This window comes from Punica granatum, chromosome 8, assembly GCF_007655135.1.
Source record: "Punica granatum isolate Tunisia-2019 chromosome 8, ASM765513v2, whole genome shotgun sequence".
Classification (NCBI taxonomy): domain Eukaryota; kingdom Viridiplantae; phylum Streptophyta; class Magnoliopsida; order Myrtales; family Lythraceae; genus Punica; species Punica granatum.
The window spans coordinates 21,284,393-21,306,831 of NC_045134.1; the positions used below are offsets into that span (position 1 = coordinate 21,284,393).

Below are 22,439 nucleotides of genomic sequence, written 5' to 3' on the forward strand. Positions count from 1 at the left end.
CACTCCTTTACAAATTGCCTAACTTTTTTCCACAATCCTTCCAATACAGCGGACTTGCAATCCTCCTAGCAGTAGCTTGAGCCCCAGAATGCCCCCCAACTGGACTCGAATGGTAGGCTGCAATTATGTCTTGTTGTAAGGGAATGTCATTATCCACTACTAGTCTCCCTTTTCTCTTTAGTTGTTCACCATTCTAGGTGAACTTTGGATAGGAATGTGGATTCTCTTTCAGGTCTGTTATGAGCTGTTGTGCCCCATGATCAGAACTTGAACATATTTGAATTCTGTCAAAGAAGCTTGTAGGCACCACAGGGAGAGCCATAGAGTGAAGTTCCTGTCCAGATATGCGAGAGAATGCATCGGCCACCACATTCTCCTTACCATTCTTGTAGCTTATCTCATAGTCATATCCCAATAGCTTTGCTAGCCATGTATGTTGGAGAGGAGTGTTGAGTCTTTGATCTAGCAGGTTACTTCAAGCTTTGGTGATCAGTTTTGATGATGAAGTGACTCCACTTCTTAATTGCATAGAGTATAGCAAAGAGCTCTCATTCATATACTGAGAGTGCTTAGTGTTTAAGGGCCAGCACTTTATTAAAATATGCTATGGGATGTCCTCCTTGCTGCTGCAACACAGCTCCAATTCCCACCCTAAAAGCATTTATTTGACCACAAATTCCCTTGAGACGTTAGGTAATGCCAGCACAAGTGTGGAGGTCATAGCTTTCTTGAGTTTCTCAAAGGCTGCCTCAATCCACAAAAATGAGTCTTTCCTAAGGAGGTCAGTAATGAGTTGACTAATACTCCCATAGTTCTTCACAAACCTTATATAATAGCCCATGGGACCCAAAAACCCTCTTAACTGCTTCACAATTGTAAGTAAGGGTCATTCTTGTATTACCCTTAGCTTCCTAGGATATGTTGATACCCCTGCAACAAACACAAAATGCCCCAAATACCCCACCTTATCTTCACCAAAGTTGCACTTAGATTGTTTTGCAAGTAGGGAATGTTCCTTGAGCAGGACAAAGACCTTCCTCAGATGCTCCATGTGCAGTTGTCAATCCTAGCTGAAGACCAAGATGTCATCAAAGAAAACGAATACAAATTTCCTGAGGTGTGGTCTGAACACCTCATTCATCAAGCTTTGAAATGTTGAAGGTGCATTAGTGAGCCCAAAAGGCATAACCAGGAACTCATAGCAGTGTTATCAGAACCGGACCGGACATCGAACGGCGAGGTATGGGTTCATGGGTTTATGGGTTCAACCGGGGTTCGACGGGTCGGACTGCATGTTAATTATAAAATAAATAAATATTTATTATTTTAAGAAAATAACATAAAACATAAGAAAATAGTAATAAATATTAGATAATAATTAATATGTGTCAAAAAAATTAAAAATACAAGAAAAGATAGAATATTAGATTTCTTTTGACATGGAAAGGATGGAGACATAGAAGGAAAGAGGAGTAAGTTGTTATTACATTAATCCGAACAAACATGAATTGATGCTAGCTGATTAATGATTCATATGTCCTTAAAGAGTTGTTGAAGAGGGTTCATCAATTGGGAGAATACAGCCCTCCATCCCTCTTTTTTTTTTTTTGCTAAGTGCCCTCCATCCCTCTTGTGTAGGATGGACCATGTCCCAGAAGAAGGCACGCTCAGGATTTGAGCAGACACTGTACTTCTTCTCCCCCGTTTTACTATCTAACGCTCAGGATTTGAGCAGACCCTGTGCCGACGCAAACACGGCTTTAGCAGGTTCTGAAATGTCGAATTTCCTACAGACCAAAAAGACATCAGCATACGGTTGACAACTACATTACATGTATAAGACATATATACAAATGTCGATTGTATGCATAGTTGCAAGTTGTCGAGAGATGAGTACCTTTGGGATTGAGCACTGAGGAGAAGGAATTGTAGAGATCAAAGAGGATGAAATTGGTGGTCAGCCGGGGGCTTGTCGTTCACTCCAAGAGGTTGTCTTCCTCCTATTTATGGAAATCATACTATGGACTAAAGTAAGCAAGAAGTGGATTGAAATTGGGACACCCAACAAAATGAAAAATCTTTTATTTTAATTAATTCAGTAAATACAATTACCACCATTTCTTAATCACTGAATCTCTGAGCTGAGTCAAGCTGAAATAGAGCAGCGGAAGAACCAGACAAACACAAAGCGACAAGCAGAGGACATGAAACCTACAGAAAGGACGGATCTTTCCCAGAAAAGAAACCACCCAACGGACAAATCAACCAGATGAGAGGTAGAATTCGGAAACGGAATACGAGCTCGAGCTCACCTGAGAAACCCAGTTCCTACCCCACATAAACGGGAGAACTGAAACCTGCGGCCTTGTGTCTCTTTCTTCTCACTCTTCCTCTTCATCTCCCCACCGACCCATTCTTCTCTCATAGCTCCTCCTCACGGGGGACTCTTCAACAACCCCAAATCTCGTTCTTCGGTCAAGCGCAGTGATGGCATCATCAACTACTTCGGCTTCCATTACTACATCTTCCGCCAGAACTCCCTCCTCTCCATCCCATCCCTCTCCCTCTTCCTCCTTTTCTACTTCTACGTCCTCATCAAGACCGCCTAGGACCATTTCTCCATCGTCACCACCAAGCTCGGCCTCAAGCAGAAGGAAGACAGTGAAGATTGAAGATGAAGGCGGCTACGGTTTCAATCGATTTTGATTTTGATTTCGGTTAGGGTCGGGAGATTTCGAATTTCCTTTAAAAATTCCCATGAACCCATGCAACCAGCCTATGGGTTTAAAAAAAAACCGGCCGATTTTTAGGTTCACCGGTCTGTTTGTGCATTTTCGGTTTTTAAGCTAATCGGACCGAACAAGGGTCCGGTTTCCGGTCCGACCGTCGAACCGCACGGTCCGGTCCGGTTCTGATAACACTGACTCATAGTGCCCTTCATGAGCTTTGAAAGTTATTTTCTGCACATATGCCTCATACATTCTTATTTGGTGATAAACCTGAACTCAGGTCAATCTTTGAGAAAATTGATGATCATGCAATTCATCTAATAACTCTTCCACTAGAGGGATGGGAACTTGTCTTTGATGGTCAGGTTGTTAAGACTTCTGTAATACACACACATTATCCACGAATTATCTTTCTTCTTTACTAATACTGCAGGAGATGAGAAGAGCTATGGCTAGGCTGTATGATACCTGCTTCCATAATTTCCCTAGTCATCTTCTCAATAACATCCTCTGCAATGCATGATAACTGTAGGACTTGATGTTCACTGTTGTGCCCCTTCCTTAAGTGGAATCCTATGATCTTGCAGCCTTTTGGGATGTAGGCTTTTAGCTCCTTAAAATGTCTTCGAACTCCCTTAGCAGTGGCCTCAGTTCTAGTGCCTCCTTGTGGTTTCTCTGCTACTAAACTATACCCTACTGGGACAGGTCAATTCTAGTGTGTAGAGTTGAACCATGGCCAGTTGGTCCCTTTTCTGCAACAGCCTCTCCATTTGCTCCTCCTTGATAGTCTTAAGCTCCTCAAAGTTGTTTCCTTGTACATTTTCCTTGCCTCCCACCACAAACTTCATGTGCCGCTCCTTAAAGTTCCACAATATATCTCCCAAGGTGGATAACCATTGCACCCCTAGTACTATGTCATAACTTTTCAAGGGTAGTATCAGCATGTCAGCCACATATTCATTGCCTTGCATGCTCCACTTAAACTTCTTACACACCATTTCACACCTTAACTCATTTCCTTTGGCTACTGCCACCTTCACAGCCAGCACCAACTCAATTTGGCAACCCAACTTTCTTCCCATTTCTTCATTCAAAAAGTTATGAGTGCTTTATAAGTCTACTAGTATGTGCAACAGTCTTTTGCCTACTGTTCCCACTACCCTCATGATCTAAAAACTTCGAGTACCCAAGAGGGCATGTAGGAATATCTGGGGTGATGTCTCTTCCTGCTCTCCCTCTACCTCTACTTCTTGTACTTCTTCTATTGCCTCTACCTTAATAAGGAAGGCTGGTAGGGGTTTTGTGGGGACGATTATGAAGTGGGAGTGTGTTTATTTGGGAAGCAAGGTTTGGCAAAGGCAGTAACCCATCGCCTGTGCCTTTGTTATTGGTTGTTGGGGTGTTTTGTGGGTGATAGATGGGTTGGTTTTAGATGAATTTGATGGAGTGTTTGGGGAAAATATGTAGCTGTTATTGGAAAAAAATGTTGTACAATTTAGGGACAGGCGAGCTAGGTTTGTGAAGGGCTACATAAGTGAACTCTTGTAGCTTGGCTAAGGAGTAAACTTGAGTTAATGTGGTAGGGTGGAACACACGGATATGTAGTTGAATCTCAGTTTTCAACCCTCCTAGGAAATGGCTAAGAGCATTAGTCTCAGTGATCGAGACCTTGTTCAACAGTGTATCAAACTTATTCATATAGTCCTATACAGACCTAACCTTCCATAGGATCTTCATACCCCGAGTCACCAAATCTCGAAACCACTGCAGCTACATACTCATTCCAACTCACAGTCTTCCCTTCTACTCCCAGCGACCTCATGTAGGATTGGTGCCATTGCGGGGCTCTCCCTTCCATATGAATGACTACCGGATTAGTTTAACATCATTAGGGGTCCCACCTACTTCAAAAAATTGCTAATACTGATACAACCATTCTCTATTTCCATCATTGCTAAATCTAGGAAACTCTAGCTTGCCAATTCTAGTGATATTGAAATAATGCCCAACTTCTAGGCTAGTCGAAGAGGGCGAGGAAGACTCAGACTTACCCGACTATAGTTGAGCCATCAGTCGGTTCTGTCGTAGGGTGAGCCCACTGATCATCTCGGTGATATGGTCAATACGGTTGCTGGTGTGATTCTTGAGCTTCACCATCGCCTTATCCTGTTCTTCCAATGCAGCAACTAGCTTGTTCATCTCCTGGTTACGAGTTCCAGTCGCCATGGTTGCCAGGAAAGAGGTTTTGATATCACTTGTTATGACCTGAACCAAAGGAATAGATGGGTAGGACAGAACACAATGAGAAGGAAGAAGGAGAAGAAACTAGGAAAAGAAAGGAAAGAAGAATGAGGAAGAGAGATTAATAAGAGAAAAGCATATTGTTCATTCATGGATGATCAGAGATGGTTACATTAATAGCCTTTATACAAGGAATCAATTGACTCATGCCTCTCTCGCTTTTCCCATAATTAACTGTGTCAGACTCTCTGAAATATACCCCCATTTTTCTATTATCGTCCCTCATTCTCTTTTTATTACAAATTGATTGCCCTTTCATTTCTAACTTATGACACACTGCGACTCTCCGGTATCGTGTCTCTCTCGCACACACTGATAGCACCCCATCATTGTTGGCTATGGTTCTTGAGTTGTGTTTGGTTGGTTTCGATCAGTCGTATGTATCACTTCAAACTCATAGGAGGTTATGAAATATTGACCGTGCAGGGCAGCAGGGCAGCTCGTGGGCATTGAGCCAGATGACCCAGAAAAGTTTCCGCCTTCGAATACCAGTGGGAGCTTTGGCATTAGCAAGAGACTCTGCACCAGTGACATCACATCTACTCCTATAGCCGGAGTGTCACATGTATGCACTCCTGCAACAGAGAAGGATAATGCGGTAGAAGGCATTGATTTTTACATTATGGCCAAGTCTTGCTTTTACAGCCGGGAGTATAGGCAGGCTATTCATCTCCTCCAGGACCAGAGTGGAAAGAAATCCATCTTCCTACGGTGCTACGCGCTTTATATAGTTTGTCTTCATTCCATTCATTATCTTAGACCTTGTTTCATTTATTGTCTTGTCCGTTGTTCAAATTCTTGATTACTTGTTGAGATTTAAGTTTGCATTTATCTGTTGATGTAAATTAATCTACCAGTAGTCTAGTCATACAACTAATGGTGGCAAAAATTATAGGCCGCCAGCCATCCTCTATGGGGAATGAACGGAATCACGCGATGGATTACAATGCGGTCCATGGCCATTTGAGGTGTATTTTAATTTGCTTGCTTAAATGAACTATTAGCACTATAAAACAGTCTAAAGTCCGGGGACCTAATGGATTAACTAATTTGCTGCAAAATGGATCATTTCTTTAGATTAAATTGAGCTTCTTAGTGTGTGACTTCCTCAGATTGTTCAAGAGTTACATCTGCATTTTCTTTAATGTTTCTCTTTCTTCATGAAGGCTGGAGAAAAGAGGAAAGAAGTAGAGAGAAGAGAACAAAAGGGACATTTGCGCAGGGGCTATGCTGTGAACCGTGAGTTAGTAGCCTTGGAGAGGGAGTTATCGATGCTTTGCAAGAACGTATTCATCATCACTTTTGTTGGTATTTGTACGGCCTCGTACTCAAAGAGAGAGGGAGCAAAAACCTTGCTCGCACAGTTCTTGTTGAGTCTGTCAATAGCTATCCTTGGAACTGGAGTGCTTGGTCAGAGTTGCAGTCCTTGTGCACTACTATCGGCATATTTAACAGCCTCTTTCTCAATAAGCATTGGATGAAGAACTTCTTCCTCACAAGTGCTTATCAGGAACTCAGAATGCACAACAAGTCGTTGGCGATATATGAATATCTACAGGCACTTTCAGTTCCAGTACTTACATAAAGGCCCAGATTGTGAAAGTCCTTTACAGTGTAAGGGAGTTCGAACAAGCTGAGGTAATATTCAAAGAACTCTTGAGGAACAATCCTTATCGTGTAGAGGACATGGATACGTATTCACATGTGCTCTATGCTAAGGAAGACATCTTTGCCTTAAATAACCTTGCCCACAGGATGGTTTTGATAGATAACTGTAGGCCCAAAACCTGCTGTATCATCATGAATTACTATAGTCTAAAAAGGCAGCATGAAAAGGCTGTGATGTACTTTCAGAGGGCCCTTAAACCGAATAAAAATTACTCTTCTGCTTGGATTCTTATGGGTCACGAGTATGTCAAGTTGAAGAACATTCTTGCTGCCACTAATGCTTATGGGCGGGCTGTGGATATAGACCCAAGTGACTATCGAGCTTGGTATGGTTTAGGGCAAGCTTATGAGATCATGGGAATGCCCTTGGCTGCCCTCCATTATTTCGGAAAATCGGCCTTCCTGCAGCCCAATGATTCTCAAGAGGATGTAAGCAAAAGAGAAGGAAGGGCCAGACATGGTTGAAGCTTTGGTCTTTCTGGCCACTCGCTGCAATGTGCAAAAGAGGTTCAAAGAAGTTGAGGAGTATTGCGCTCGTCTTTTGGATTATAAAGTTCCAGTAAGTCCCATTACTTTGTTTTGTGCATGACCTTTACAATTCTTTGATCATCAATTTTGTTCTAAATCTAATACTCTGTCCACATGTGTCTAACTGCAGGGAAAAGAAATTGCAAAGAGTTTACTTGGGAGAATGGGAATGATGCATAGTGAGAGTGGTCCATCGATGGACGTTGAGCTTTTTCCTCCATAAGTCATATATGTCGCCAAGATAGTGAAAAAAAGGTTAGATATACATTTACTCGAGCAAATATCCGGGTTGTAGAGTCGATTCGATTCCCAAGCATCAGCAAAGTTTTGTTGTCGACAATTTTTGCTGATGTTTGCCACCAGCTTCACATTATAGAGTAGGAAACTTCATTTATTGCCATGGTAGTACCCAATTTCGTGAAGTGTGGACAATAGGTTTGATTTAATTAGAACTGGTGACTCGGAAACACAATTGCTGCTTACGATGAATAATGTAAATGGTTTCCTATGTTCTGCATTCTCATGCTATTCAGGCTATTGATGGCTACTTTAGGCATCATCAGTGCTATAGTTGAAATGTATAGCTCTATATATGGTTTAGAAGTTTTCGATGAAAATTTCTTGGTTTGCTTGTGTTCGGCGAGCATCTTTATGTGCTTCATGTTGGCTGGGAACAACAAGATAAATAATTCAACAATGTAAACGAGTAAGAGTGCTCTATATCAAACACGAAAGAAAGAAGTTATTTGACTGCAATCATGTCCTTCATATTGTAATTTAGACACGATATTGGTCCGATGATCATGCCGTAAGTCTATCACAAAAAAAAAACAACAAAAAAAAGAGATAGCCCATGCTATGCACGGTCATCAATATCCCGCTAATTATAGAAAGTAAAATATAAATATAAATGATATTTTTTAGTTATTATTAAGTAATGGCATGTCATCAAAATTTATATAGAAATTCATATAATTGATATATATTCATTGAAATAGTGATTGCATCTTATATTTAAAAAAGGAAGAAATACTTACTTTACTTATCTGATGTTGAGATACCATAATAGCTCTTTAAGCTGCATGACTTTCTTTCTGTGTACATGATCGTAGTTTGTTCCAAACTCATAAAGATGAGAAGTTATTGGATGATCCTACCTCGTCACGTGCCGTGAGGAAACACTAATTAAATTGCATGAAATAGATGAATTGATGCTAATTACTCGGATAATTGTCATAATTATTTTTCGTTATACAATTCTTATTGGTTCTTCCTCGTCACGTCAATATAAACTTGGATCATGCAAAATTTTCTATATAGAGATTCTCTCCATAAATCTCTCTGCAGAAGGAACACGGAAAAATTACACGGTTGAGACAAAAACTTCTGCAGAGTTTTACTGGCAATGAAAAAACTTTTTTTTGGAACACTTTGATACAAAATCTTACAAAATGATGCAATCAATTACATCCGTCAATTTTTGCTAACGTTGTTAGCATTTTTATGACATGGCATCCCACATGTCAGATCTTATTCCTCGTGGCACAAACATCTAACTAAAAATTCACTCCCAATTTTAAATTTTAATTAAAATAAAATTAAAGAAAAAAATAAAAAATAACCCCCTCGTCTCCCCCCCTCCCCCCCATCGTCTTCCCTCTCCTACCCCTCCTCAGCCACCCTCGCCCTAACTGGGGCTCTCCTTTGGTCCCACCTCCTACCCGGACTTGGGTTCCCTTTCCTCTGCCGGACTGATCAGAGACTGGCCATAAGAAAGCAAAAGGTTTTCTTTGAACCTTTTGTACTCTAAATAAGAGAAGTAAAGGAAAACTTCAATTTTCCAAGAAAAGTGAATTATCTTTCACGTGCCCAAAGGTAATCACGAAACTCAAACGCAATCATTAACAGAATAAAATTAAGGCGCGGCGCCGCAAATCGGATTTCGAGTCCGCCTGCCTCCTCTGCCGACTCTCCGCTCTCATCAGGACTCTTCATCTTGATAGAATCTCTTCCGGGCAATCGGAATTTCCATGACCCTTTTGAGCGCTTGATTTCATTGGAGATTTCTCGGACCAACCAATCGGCTTGTCACTAGAACACTGTTGACTAGGGGACAAACACGGAGCAGCCGATCGATCGCGTTGTTGCAGTGTTTTTGCGCATTTTTGGTTCAATTTTGCTTCTTTTGAGGTCTTGCAGAGATTCCAAGAGGGTTTGGATCATTTTCGGGAACCGCTGTGGGGTTCCGGGAAAGAATTGCTCGGTTCCTGACCTGAACATTTTTTCGAGTTCTCGCGATTCGATACTGCAATTGAAATGAATTGGGGGCTTTTTGTTGATTGGAGCGAACTTTTAGTTCGAAGAAAGGGGGATGGATTATGATTTATCGGACAGTAGCTGTGAGTGTGTTAACGGTAGGTGTTCGCAGACTTCTCAACAGTAGGTGATTCAAAGAGCTCAAGGAGGAAGCTTTCTCCAGAGCTTGAGAACGCCGAGCCCTCAGCTCCACTTTTCTCCTGAGATTAAATCATATTTATGCCGATTAAATCATATGAACGTCGTTTACCATGCTCCATTTCTCTGCTCGTTGCAAGTTTCACAAAAGGGGAGAGAGAGAGAGAGAGAGAGAGTGAGGAAAGAGACGAGAGAGACGGGATAGAGTGGGAGGAAAGACGAGAGAAGGAGGAGAGAGAGACGAGAAGAGTGATGTGAGGGACAATTTTTTTTTCCCTGAAAGGAGAGAAGATTTTTAAATTTTTATTTATTTCTATTTTATTTTAATTAGAAATGATTTTTTTTATTGTAACGGTAAGGCCACATCAGATATCACAGTGCCATGTCATAAAAATGCTAACGATGTTAGCGAAAATTGACGGATGTAGTTAATTGAATCATTTTGTAAGATTTTGTATTAAATTGTTACAAAAAAAAGTTTTTGTATCGCCAGTGAAACTCTACATAAATTTTTGTATCAACCGTGTAATTTTCTCAAAATTGTTCAAAGTGAATAAATGAAATGCTTATTACAACAGTTACATATGTATCTAAATCAATTTTAGGACCTGAAGGGTCGGTTGCTCACGAGCCAAGGAAATGCTTTAAAATATGACGGGGTAACTTCTCATGAAACAAACCGAAGCCTCTCATCGCTCGAGCTTAGGAGCCAGCTTTAATATAATATAAATAGGTATGTTTCATCCCTCACTGTCCACGTCCTTGACACATTTATGTCCAATAAAATTTACATATTTGTCTATGTTATTTGTATTTTTGATATAACTAAAGATACTTTTGGAAAATACTCTCATAATGAAATATTTATCCAAATTTAATGTACTGAATTAAAATCCTATAAACAGAAATGTAAAAATTATTTTTTCTACATTTAATTTTTCTTTACGAATTACTTTAATCTATTATCTATTCCTCATTATATGTTTTTATATATCTTTAATTGATGATAATTTATACTATATTTTTCATTCATACTGTAGATATCATATGTTTTTGTAAAATATAATGTTTTTATGTTATAGTTACAAACTAACTTCCCCTATAAATTGCTAGCTTGGCATCTAGCTAGTACTCCTTCAACAGTCAAAGACTACAAAATAATAAGCAAGAACATATCTTATGATTTTATGGTGTTTGACTAAAAGTAATAACTATGTAATTGATAATATTCATACCATTTAATTTCAATTAAGAAATCTTATTCATATGCGTGGTAATATTTACAAGAAATTTGCAAAATAGGGATGGCAAAATCTGTCCTATGTATTGAGATGGATTACGGAATTAGAACGGAACTTTCGATTTACGGTAGACGGATCAAAATCGTTGGTATTCCTTTTTATTTTTTTCAGTTTAAAAAATATAAATAATTGGGACAGTCTCAGGAGGCAAAGGTCAACACAGTTGAGCGTGCCCTCAGCACGCGGGAGCATTGTGCGCCCACACCTCCACTTTACACTGGACGAGATTCGATCATACACCTCCAGGATGGCACATGCGCACCTTACCACTATGTTATGCTCTGATTTCTGCCCTCTTGGTACAATTAAATATATTCATAATACAAATTGAAGTATTTGATTTTTAGATTAACATCCAATTTTCTTTCTCTATCAACAAAAAATATGCATGAAATTGAAGTATTTTATTTTTAGATTAACATCCAAGTTCGCAATAATATGTGAAATCAACAAATATAGCATGTGGATAAAGTTTACTTATTATGGACGGAATTGAGACGGAATTTTTCGTCTCTCTAATATAGATGGAACTTTCCATGTCTATGATAGGGACGGAAATGTCCGTCTCAATTTTGTCTCTATGATAGGGATGGAAATATACATGTCAATCCCTCCAAATTTTTTAGATGAGTTGTATCGTCTTAAATTTTCGTCCCTATTTATACAGACGAATATTTCAATCTAAATGTTCATCTTTCTGTATATGAACCCCTTTTTTTGACGGAAGCATTCGTCCCAACATTAGGACAGAACTTTCCATCCAAAATTTTCGTCTAAAAAATTTAAGACGGAAATTCTGTTTTAAAATCTATCCAAACTACTTCCATCTCTTTACCATTCATAAATCCATCTCTAATTTTAGATGGATTTATTTCTGTTCCTATCAACTGTTCTATGAATATACTTTTTCGCTCATTCATGTTTCCTGCTATGCTCAACCGCATCCAAGGACAGGTGCATCCCGGTTCCCATAATTTTTGGACCGAATCAGGTGGTTCAATACAAGAAAAAAAATCAATTTTAAAAGCCCGTTTGATTTCTAAATACGATTTTAAGATTTTAACTCCAACTTTAACTCTACTCGCTACACAACAAAAGTCAATAACACAATTATTACTTTTTCATTTTTCTTCGATTTTTTTAACCATTCAATTTAATTTTTAATAATAAATTCTCTCAATTATTTATTACTTTTTCTATAATTTAACAATACAATCATTATTATTTTTCAACAATTCATTACTTTTTCACACATTTTCTTATTATTCAATATCACAATCATTACAAACCAATTAAAATCAAAATTTAACTCAACTCAACTCTAAAACCAAACACATTATAAAGGTTTCAAAACAAAAGGCTAAAAAAGGTTCAATGATCAAAAACCATAATCAATCTAGCTTATTTGATTTGCAAATGTGATTTTAAAATCACAACTTTAACCTAATTATACACACAACAAAACAAAATAACTCATACAAAGTTTAAGAGTGGGCCGCATTTATATCACTTTTTTTCATAACAAAACAAAATAACTCATACAAAGTTAAATGATAGGCCCCATTTATACTACTCTTTTTCAAAATCAAAATCTGATTTTAAAATCTCACTTTGAAACCAAACGCAGTTAATATTTCCCCCCAATCGAAATCTCTCACATCCTTCCACCCGCTTGCCTCTACTCCCTTGCCCAACCTCTCATCTCCGATGCAGAATAAGAAAATGAAATAAATAAATATATAAATAAAGAGAAGGCTATAGTATATATAGATAAATACATGATAATTACATATATACCCAGGCACTAAGGCACCCAAATGTGCCTCGAGAACACCGTCATCTTCTTCTCTGCAAAGACAGAGCCTCCACTGAAGATATAGTGGGCATAAATCTGTGGGCGAGTAGATTGCATCAGATTGGTAAGAAAGGATGGTACGACAAAGGACGAGTACTGGGAGAGAGCTGATGCGCTACCCGAAGAGAAGGAGTTCCGTGGCCGAGCAGAGAGGCCTGAGCGATGCGATCATGGCTCTAGATGAAATATGTATACGCCAAAGCATAAAATATAAAATAGGGGTATAAGATTGTTATTCTATAGAAATGTCGTCACGTGTACAAAGATATTTCTTTTTCCTCCACTTACAAGAGAGGTCCGTGGGCATAATACCACGGTGGTAATCCAAGCACACTAGAATTTCCAAATATATAAATACTAAAAATACCCGTCCAACTATAATGATATTTTCCAATATGCATATAAAATGGATTAACTTGAAAGAGGAAGAAAAAGAATTAAGGGTAGAACTGCAGATAAAATTTGAAAGAGAAATGAAAAAAAATATAAAGTGATTGAACGTGAGATTAACAGATTAGGAAGAGACAACGAGATAGCGGATAATCAAATAGACAATATTGTTATTGTACTTGAACTTCTCTCTTCTATTTAAAATCGTATCGTATCATATTTAAACTAAAAATAAGGGATATTTCCATTTTTTAATCACATCTTATGAATAAGGTGGTAGTTACAAAGTTGAATCTATATATACTTTGATTTGTAACAATTTATTTAGGTTGAGGGTATTTCCATCTCTTAATTGGATAATACACTCTTTGTTATTTGTTGTACCAAATTATCAAGCTTAAGTTTCAAAGCAATCCCAGTATGACACTTTTCATGTTTAGTATACCCTAATTTACTTTAGAAAATTTGGAAATTTAGTCATGGTCATGGTCGTTGGCTCATTCCAGCATATTAATTCGGTCATAGGTTTCTACATTGCATTATATCCATCCATTTTGCCAACTATATAAAGCATAAAAGAAACTACCTCATAAGCATGCGGTAATGACTGCTACGGTTAGTAAAAGGGTATTTACCTAAAATGATCCATGGTTTGCCCGTTTTGTCAAATCTATCTCATACTTTTTTTTTGTCAAATATATCCCATGGTTTACTTTTTATATCAAATTTATCTCGGCGTTATCTTTTCCGTCGACATCTAACGGACGTGCTGACGTGGCGCCTACGTGGCAAGTGTGGCCCACTATCTCTCCACGTGCCACGTCAGCATGGCCGTTAGATGTCGACGGAAAAGATAACGCCGGAATAGATTTGATGCAAAAAGTAAACCATGGGATAGATTTGACAAAAAAAAAACATGGGATAGATTTGACAAAACGGACAAACCATGGGTCATTTTAGGTAAAAACCCCGTTAGTAAAATTATGAACATTACTCAAGTGATTAACACTCATCCCTCTGTTTATTGCAATTTAATCTATCTTTCTTTTACCATACGTTGTACGGTGAAACCACTTAACAATCATCGGCAAACTCGAAGTATGTAGATATATCCCCATGAACTTTTATTGATCAGAGGAAAAGGATAATAGAGAGACTTGCAGAGATAAGGGAGAGACCTTACTGAATCCATCCATTAACATATTCACATTATAAACAAATACAAACACATACATATATGACATTGAGCTGAAAAATGGTACCATTACAAGGAGAAATTAGAACTCTCAACAAAGAATAAGGTGAAGACCTAAGCACCTTAGGTCTAAACAAACTCATAAGCACCTAATACGAAGACCTAGATACTTATTTGAAATAAACACACCCTAAGAGAGACATAGTACAGCCTCCTACTCTTATTCTCTCTAACAATCAACAATAAGTCCCATGAAGAAAACAATTGACATTATAAAATTCTTGTAGAACAAATTATTAATTGATCTTGCCACAGACCTTCCTAATCTCCCCGGCGCTCCCCGTGAGAACCTCGATCGCCCCCATCCGCTTCATCGACTGCCCAAACTCAGTGAAGAACTTGGCCTGGCTGGTCAACTCATTCACGATATTACGGGCGCCCTTGTTGGTAAGGAGGGCGGCATCCGAGGTGAACAAGCCCTTGTTTTTCAGGAGCCCAGTGTAGAAGTCGCTGTCAAAGTCGGTGCCACTGCCCGGGTCCATGTCGAGGGTTGTGGTGGTGTCAGTGGGACTGCAGATATTTTTTAAGGTTTTGGCGTACTCAGCATCGATAGTTGGGTCCTGGTCGCCCTTCCCAGTGAAGTTGTAGAGGCGGGTGCTGAACGAGTTGCAATGAGAAAGTCCAATCGTGTGCCCTCCTATATATAGTTTTGAGTAGACAGTTAGAACCCATCATTCCGGCTATAAGAAAGTTCAAAAATATAGGAAAAGCGATAAAGGGGAACACGACAGGTTCCAATAGATAAAATCAAATCCGAAGCATTTTGATTTTGAATTGGTGACTCGTGCCACCACAATAGACCCCCTTCCGCTATCAGAAGATTCAGAACCCATAATTAATCAGCAGGTATAAATATAATTCCCATGCATGAAATTGATGTCCTGCCCTACCTTTTCAACCAGGTTCTAATATAGACCAGTTACTATTAATGATCGAGTTATTGATCGACCGGTGTCCCTGGAGGCTCTAGGGTACATCCGTTTATCAAAACAAAATACGAAACGGATCATGGGATATGTACGAATAAAGGCACATATACCTGATAAGACCACGAGATCGTGAACAGTGAGTTTTTTGTTCTTGAAGCTGCTCTTGAGAGCGGTGAAGTTGGAGGATGGTGGAGGAAGGTTGCCGCGTGTTTCAGAAGCTCTAGACACCGTCCCATCTCTTCGGCCAGTCAGAACTTCCCACATTGATTTCTTAAACTGAAAACATCGACATTTTCGTTACATTGAGCAATCGCAGAGCCCAGAAAACTACATCAGTTGCAGTTGTGTAATTCTTTGTTCACTCTGTTCTTTAGGATAAACAAAACTTACTTGGAAGGAGACTGAATCTCGAGCAGCCAGAGTCAGGATATCTGCACAAGATACAATCCCGGGACAAGTACTTTCAAGGGTTGCTTTTATGTCCTCGATGACGTCATATCCTGCCAGGCTCAGGTTCGGACCAGCGTCTTTCTCGGCAGTATTGCTAGCGGTTGAGTTTATCAGGATTGAGCCGTCGCACCCCTGGAAAATGTAACATTACTACGTGTATGAAAGTGAACTCTAGGTATAAATATATCACGAAAATGAAGGAGATATATATCTTACGCACTCACCCTGACGAAGCAGTCATGGAAGTGCATGCGGAGGAGCTTTGCAGCGATGTTTGCATTGTTGGAGACGTGTTTCCAAGTGACATTCTTTACTATGAACTCGGCATCGGGACAGGTCTTTCGATAGAAGTTCTTCCTCAACTCGCCTCCCTTACAAACCCCAACGAGAACTGCCACCAACACCAGCACAAGAACTCTCGAACGCATTCTCGTCATATTTTACGAAAGAAAATCTGAGAAAAAAAGAAGAAAATAAATCAAGGAGAACTTGCAGTAAAGTTTCTCTTTGATGCCTTCTCCTTATACAATTTTGTGTCTGTTCAAGGCACGAGTGAATTGGCTTCTGGGACAGGCGTCTATTTATACGAGAAGGAATCAAAGGAAAATTGATTAGTTAATCAATTAATTAATCCGCACTAATCCTCCATAACGAAACATTTTTAAAATCATAAAATGAGAGATTCGATTTTGACGATGGCTCGGGAACATTTCATGGGATGAGTTGTACCTATTACCAACAGGACTTAGTCCCCGTGTATTCTTACAAACTATAAGTAGTACAATTAACAAATTGCATTGTCTATAGACAAAATAAATTTGCAATTTCGGAGCTTCAAAGGGAATAAAAAGCCTAATAAAAGCGCATGGCAGTCCCACTACGAAATTAAATTTTCAACTTCTAAAATTACCAGGCGAGAACATATCACACTTCATTTTAAGTCATGTTTCTATAAATCATGTATAGGGTTTTGGTTTATGGAACTTAAGTTCTTCTATGCAATATAAATAGTAGTTTTGATATATATATATATATATATAGTTAATTTATATGAGAGTTAATGTTCTATTTGGTGAAAAATTGCGCGTACTATATGTTGGGATGTAAGGCAAAATTGCATATACACTCAAAAGAACTGAAGCTTATTCTTAAAAAATCTGGTGATGGTGACTGAGGAAAATATTAAATAAAGGATCATTTTTCCAAATTAACACATATGAAAGAGGGACAAGAATTCGAGGCAAGTCATCCGACCTCGTGCCTAGTTATATGCGATTTTAATTACTCTGCAATTAAATATATGTTGTTTCTTATTTAATTATCTGATGTAGAACAAGATCTTGTGAATCTAACCATGCAGTTTATTTTGAATGAATGTAATATACCTAGACAAAGAAATAAAGAACAGCACCACTTTGCCACCATGATTGCATGTTCATCACTAATAAAATCTTACATTTTTTGCCTCTTTGTATAGTCTACTCATGTATATCCTTCATCATATTAATTATTTATTGCAAATGCAGTAATAGAATTGATTGTACATGCTAATAATATGTTTCTTTACTAAACCGTGTTTTCATAGTGAAAGGTGCGTAATTATTCAGTACAGTGATAGTGATAATAGGAAGTGATGCTGTCTCTCGATATAAAAGTAGGAGATTTTATGTTCGGTTTACATCAATAGGACAACTCCTACCCCTTTAATTTTTTTTTTGGGTTACAAATCATTAAAAGTGTTTTACTTGATAATCCTTTTAAAACTCATACACCTAATGCGACTTAAGTCACAGCTCATGCTTTGCCATGTACATATAATCTCATTAGTAAATCAATTTAATCATATTTACTACTGTTGTCAAAATATTAATATATTCCATCGCATGTATCTATTTTCTTTATTTTCTGATGATAAGAATTCCATAGTATTTTATCTGTTTACCCTTAATCATATGGATAATGGAAAAACATATGAGGAGAATAGAGGAAAGGCCGGACCAAATATAAATAACATAAAAACTTAGAGAAGGAGGAGATGGGTGCACTGTAGCTGATGAAAATGAATTCGACAGATCCATCCGAGAGATGTCTTTTTCTTGTAAAACTTATATAGTGGAATATGTATTTGTCGATTTCTTGTACTTAAATGAAATTTGAAATGTTATATTATATATATTGACAGGTTTATGTTTAAAATGAAATTTGAAGTATTAAAATGCTAGGGCATCTTATTCTCTCAACAGTCAAAGACTACCGATCAAATATGTTGTCACAGTTGTCAGATAAATTAAAATAATTAATTCCCCATGGATTCTTTCTGGCCATTTTCATCACTTTTACTTAGATAATTAAGTACAGAAAAAATGAGTTTGGTAAGGGGCAAAAAACTGAAAAAAGAATAAATAAAAATTAAAAACAGCTTCTTCTTCTTTTTCCTCCCTGGTGACCGAATTCAAAATTGCTTTTATAGGTTGGAGTTTTCTCTATGATTTCCTAAGGGGCAATCATTGATATGAATGTAAATTTATTTGAAAAGTCAATAAATATGTACTTTAATCGATAATAATTAAAATGATACAATTGCATTTTAGGATAATTTACTTTCTTATCGTATGCATTTTAGAACTTTGCAGGAAATAACTCTTTTAATTTCTTATAAGAGAGTACTAAGGCCAAAATAAAGGACATGGAAGTTTCACTAATGAGGATTGAATCCGAGATCTCTTAATTTTAAGTTGACAATTTGTGCCACTGTATTAAACCTCCTTTCTCTACAGAATAAATTATTAGAAGCGAATATATCACTGAAAGTCATGGTGAGATATGAACCATCGACTAATAAGATGTTGGATTAGATAGTAAGTAAATTTGCTCCTCTGATCAAGACCTCATAGTTCGTCGACCTTATTCCGCAACTCTGTCTCAAACTAGCTAGAGACGAAAAAGTTCCATCTCAATTCTCCAGCATAAACAGTTTTCTTGTAGTGTTCGAATCTTGTTAGGATCGAGATTGTAATAAGTTATTGTCTTAAGATATTTTGAACTTTGAAGTGCCACCGCCAGAAATCAATATATATTTAGGTCTTCGTATGAGTACGTATATACCATCTCTATACTTTGCACCGCAATACGATGTTGAAGGATTATTGCTGCTTTGCATATTTGGATTGCAAGTTAAGGATGGTTATAGGGAATTATTATACAAATTTGTATTGTAATCCATCTATCCATAACTCTCCATAACCCGCAATTCAAACAAGTTATAAAACAACTGCCGCATTGGTTCCTGTTGCAATTAAAAGAATCATTTTACTTTCATATACTCATTCACGTCTTGAGCACCACTTACTTGGAAATAATATAGTAGAAACGTAATTATGGCCCAACCTACCTCACCATCATATAGAAGGAGCAATCGGTGCAGTCCCTCTCGCATTCGACCTAAAGTCTCACTAGAACTTTTAGATTCAATTTATTGGTGAGAATTTTCGTATTTTTTTATTTTTCCATTCCTGTTTTTGAGCCTGCACCATTTGGTATTTTGATACCTAGTGGGTCCTAACTAATATTCCATATTCGACCAAGTCGGATTGCTAGGGCGAAGCTCTCCTAATTCGTGGATTTTATCAATTTACAATATTCGAATCTAAAACTAATTTTGCTTAAAAGGAACAGGTAGTGAATTACATGAACCAATCTTTGTTTTTTTTGCTGGATAAAAAGGCTAGGTAACCCGCTGTGACTGTCTCAACTAAGGAAACCTAACCACCACGGAATGTTCCTTTCGCCGTAGCTCACTAAAACTTTAGCCCAACTTGGTTACCGCAGCTCCACCAACACACTAATGGATTAAGTCCAAGGCCTACTAGATCAAGTATTATAGGCCGGCCAACGTCATCCCATAATACACCCACATAGTGACGAGCTCTACGTTCTCAGTGAGGTTCGAACTCGTGATGTTCAAGTGGAGCACTTGGATTTTAACCACAAGGCTATCGTGCTTGTGGTCACATGAACCAACCTATATCAGCAAAACCACGCATCTCATTTATAACCAAAGAATAAAATAGTTATCCGTAAATTATGTGATATGGATTACTCCATGCATAGTCCACGCTCCCCTAATTTGTGAATTAAAAAAAAAAAAAGGAAGGGATAAGCCTTCCTCCAGGGAAAAGTTCAACGCAGCTTCGTTCCTTGTATGATGCGCACACTGATCTCTAAAAGAAATGTACCTACATCTCAAAAGTCAGACAGATTAATATTTAAGAATACCAGTATTATTGGGTGCAATTAAGTTAACACGACAATCGGCGTTATAATCGGATATTCTGGCTTCAAAAAGCCAGTATCTTTCCATGCACATGATGCAAGGTTTCAATATTAACTTCATTACCAATAATATTGTAGTTTCTGCCGACGACCCTTTATTTTTTAATTCATAATATATATATATATATATATATATATATATATCGTGAACTAGTCATAATTTACACTTTGTTTGGATAGTATCTTATGAAAGGTTATGGAACGGTGGGGTGGGATGGGTACTACACCCTTAATTGTGAAATATCGATTGCTTATTGAACCCTGTGAATTGCGTGAAAGTAGGATACTCCAAGTTCGGGGATCCAAGAGTTATGGAGAAATGGGATGGGGTGGGTTATAGAGGAGTTATTTAATTCTCCATAACCTATGTTTAGATAAACTTTCATTAAAGGGTGAGGTGGAATAGTGTGTGAATTTGAAAAAGATCCTGACCCTTGATTATTTTTTATAATATTATCTCAATGGTTTATCTTCTTATCCCTCTATAATAACCCTAATTAATGTGATTAGAATATAAAAGTTATGAAGGGTTATGGTGTGATTAGTTATTCCTCCATGACTCTCCCCCTCTTAAAAATTTTAAAAGCCAAACATGAATTATCATAATCCCTCCGTAAATCATCCCTTTATAATCTTTCATAATTTTCAATCCAAACAAGATGTTAGAATATAGCCAGTAATATATATATATATATATGTGTGTGTGTGTCATGTATATCCTACATAGAATTGGGTCAAGAAGAATATATTCTTCGCTTATAATGCATGATCAACTATGAGGTTTTCCGGTGATTAATTTAATTAGTTTCTTTCCTCGAGATACTAAAATTAGGTTGACCGATGCTCTAACTTTTCAAATGTGGTTATTAACAAGCTAAGCTGCCTAAAACCAAGCAAAGTCGCAAAAAAAAAAAGGCAAAGTCAATTGATTATCTCTAGGAGACAAAAGTTTTTTTTTATTTTTTTTGCTGAGTATTGTAGACAAAAGTGTGTGTGTGTGTGTGTATATATATATATATAATGTCGCTCAAGTAATTATTAATCACCTCCAAGATTCTATTTTACCGGCCCTTACGAGGTCAACCATTTGACCGAATCGACCATTGGCCAGCACAAGCCCTCCATTGTTGAATGCCTCAAGGCTATACAGTTAGAGCCCAGCCGCCGCCTATGTTATCACGGCAAAAGAAGGAATTGGCACGGCAATGTCACATAGGCTGGGATGGTTGGGATTTTTAACTTTGAAGTAGATTACCCGAATCAGGCCAAAAAAAAAAAAGAGTAGATTACCCGAAGATGATTTGATTAGAATCATAATGAGTAAAATGATTCTGGCAATTGCAGAGCTGTGCGTATATAGTATGCAAGTATGCCATGTCTCTATTTTGGCACGTTATCATTGTAGATTGTGACTTGTGAGAGGAACGAGTAATTCGGAATTCGCACAAGAAAGTCAAAATGCTCGGAGTTGGAACTCCAAGTTTTTGAGCGTTGCAACACGGAGCGTACTGCCTAAAGCCAATATACTCGGAGTTACAACTTCGGTTTCACACATTGCAACACTGAATCTACTGCCCATAGTCAGTATACTCGGAGTTGCAATTTCAGTTTTTGAATGTTGCAACACTGCTACGTTCATTTTTCTGAAAAGTTGTGAAGGTGTGTGGAATGATATAACTCATGCAAAAGAGCACGAATCTCCTTATATAAACAAACACAAGAGGGGTTATAAAACTCCTCTTTTCTTTTTCTCTCTGTTTTTCTCCCTTCACAATATTTCAGAGAAGTCTCAATAAGAGATCTTCGTATTGTATCCTAAAGGGGATATTGCAATTGAAGTTCCCGCAACAAACTCTTCATAGTGAGAGCGATAATCACCTTAAGGAAAGTGATCTTCATGCCTATGACCACATTCTGGTTCTACTCTCTGGTCCTCTTCTTTAACAGTGCACGCAACAAGTAACATGCTAGATATTTTAAGAGCAGCGGGTAGAAATTAGCCCTTAGTTCATAAATTGTGCATAAAAAATGTAATTATAAGTTTCTTTCGATAAGATCAGGAGAAATTCTTAACTTATTTTTATCGACATTAATCTCCACTTCCTCATCAAATTGTCTTAACCACAAAATACATGCATGTATTAAAAAGAAATTTAACAGACCATATTTTTTTAAAAATCCATGCATTTATTCGAAATTAATTCCTTTTTCCTTTTAAAAAAGGCTAATGGCCTGCTAAGTGATTAG

The 22,439-nt window shown here is 37.8% G+C and overlaps 2 protein-coding genes and 1 pseudogene across 2 annotated transcripts; 1 reads left to right on the plus strand and 2 right to left on the minus strand.

The window, feature by feature from the left end:
* Nucleotides 1-661: 661 nt before the first annotated feature.
* LOC116188832 (uncharacterized mitochondrial protein AtMg00860-like) lies at nt 662-1,051 on the minus strand. The gene is made up of 2 exons (XM_031518297.1): nt 965-1,051; nt 662-862 (listed from the first exon to the last, which is right to left on the minus strand). The coding sequence occupies exons 1-2, from the start codon at nt 1,049-1,051 to the stop codon at nt 662-664; spliced, it is 288 nt and encodes a 95-aa protein (XP_031374157.1).
* A 4,317-nt stretch (nt 1,052-5,368) lies between these two features.
* LOC116188833 lies at nt 5,369-7,577 on the plus strand (annotated as a pseudogene).
* A 6,867-nt stretch (nt 7,578-14,444) lies between these two features.
* LOC116188936 (peroxidase 39-like) lies at nt 14,445-16,407 on the minus strand. Its single transcript, XM_031518389.1, has 4 exons — nt 16,085-16,407; nt 15,801-15,992; nt 15,521-15,686; nt 14,445-15,118 (listed from the first exon to the last, which is right to left on the minus strand). Exons 1-4 carry the CDS (start codon nt 16,295-16,297, stop codon nt 14,718-14,720), a joined length of 972 nt encoding a protein of 323 aa, XP_031374249.1. The 5' UTR covers nt 16,298-16,407; the 3' UTR covers nt 14,445-14,717.
* Nucleotides 16,408-22,439: the final 6,032 nt, after the last annotated feature.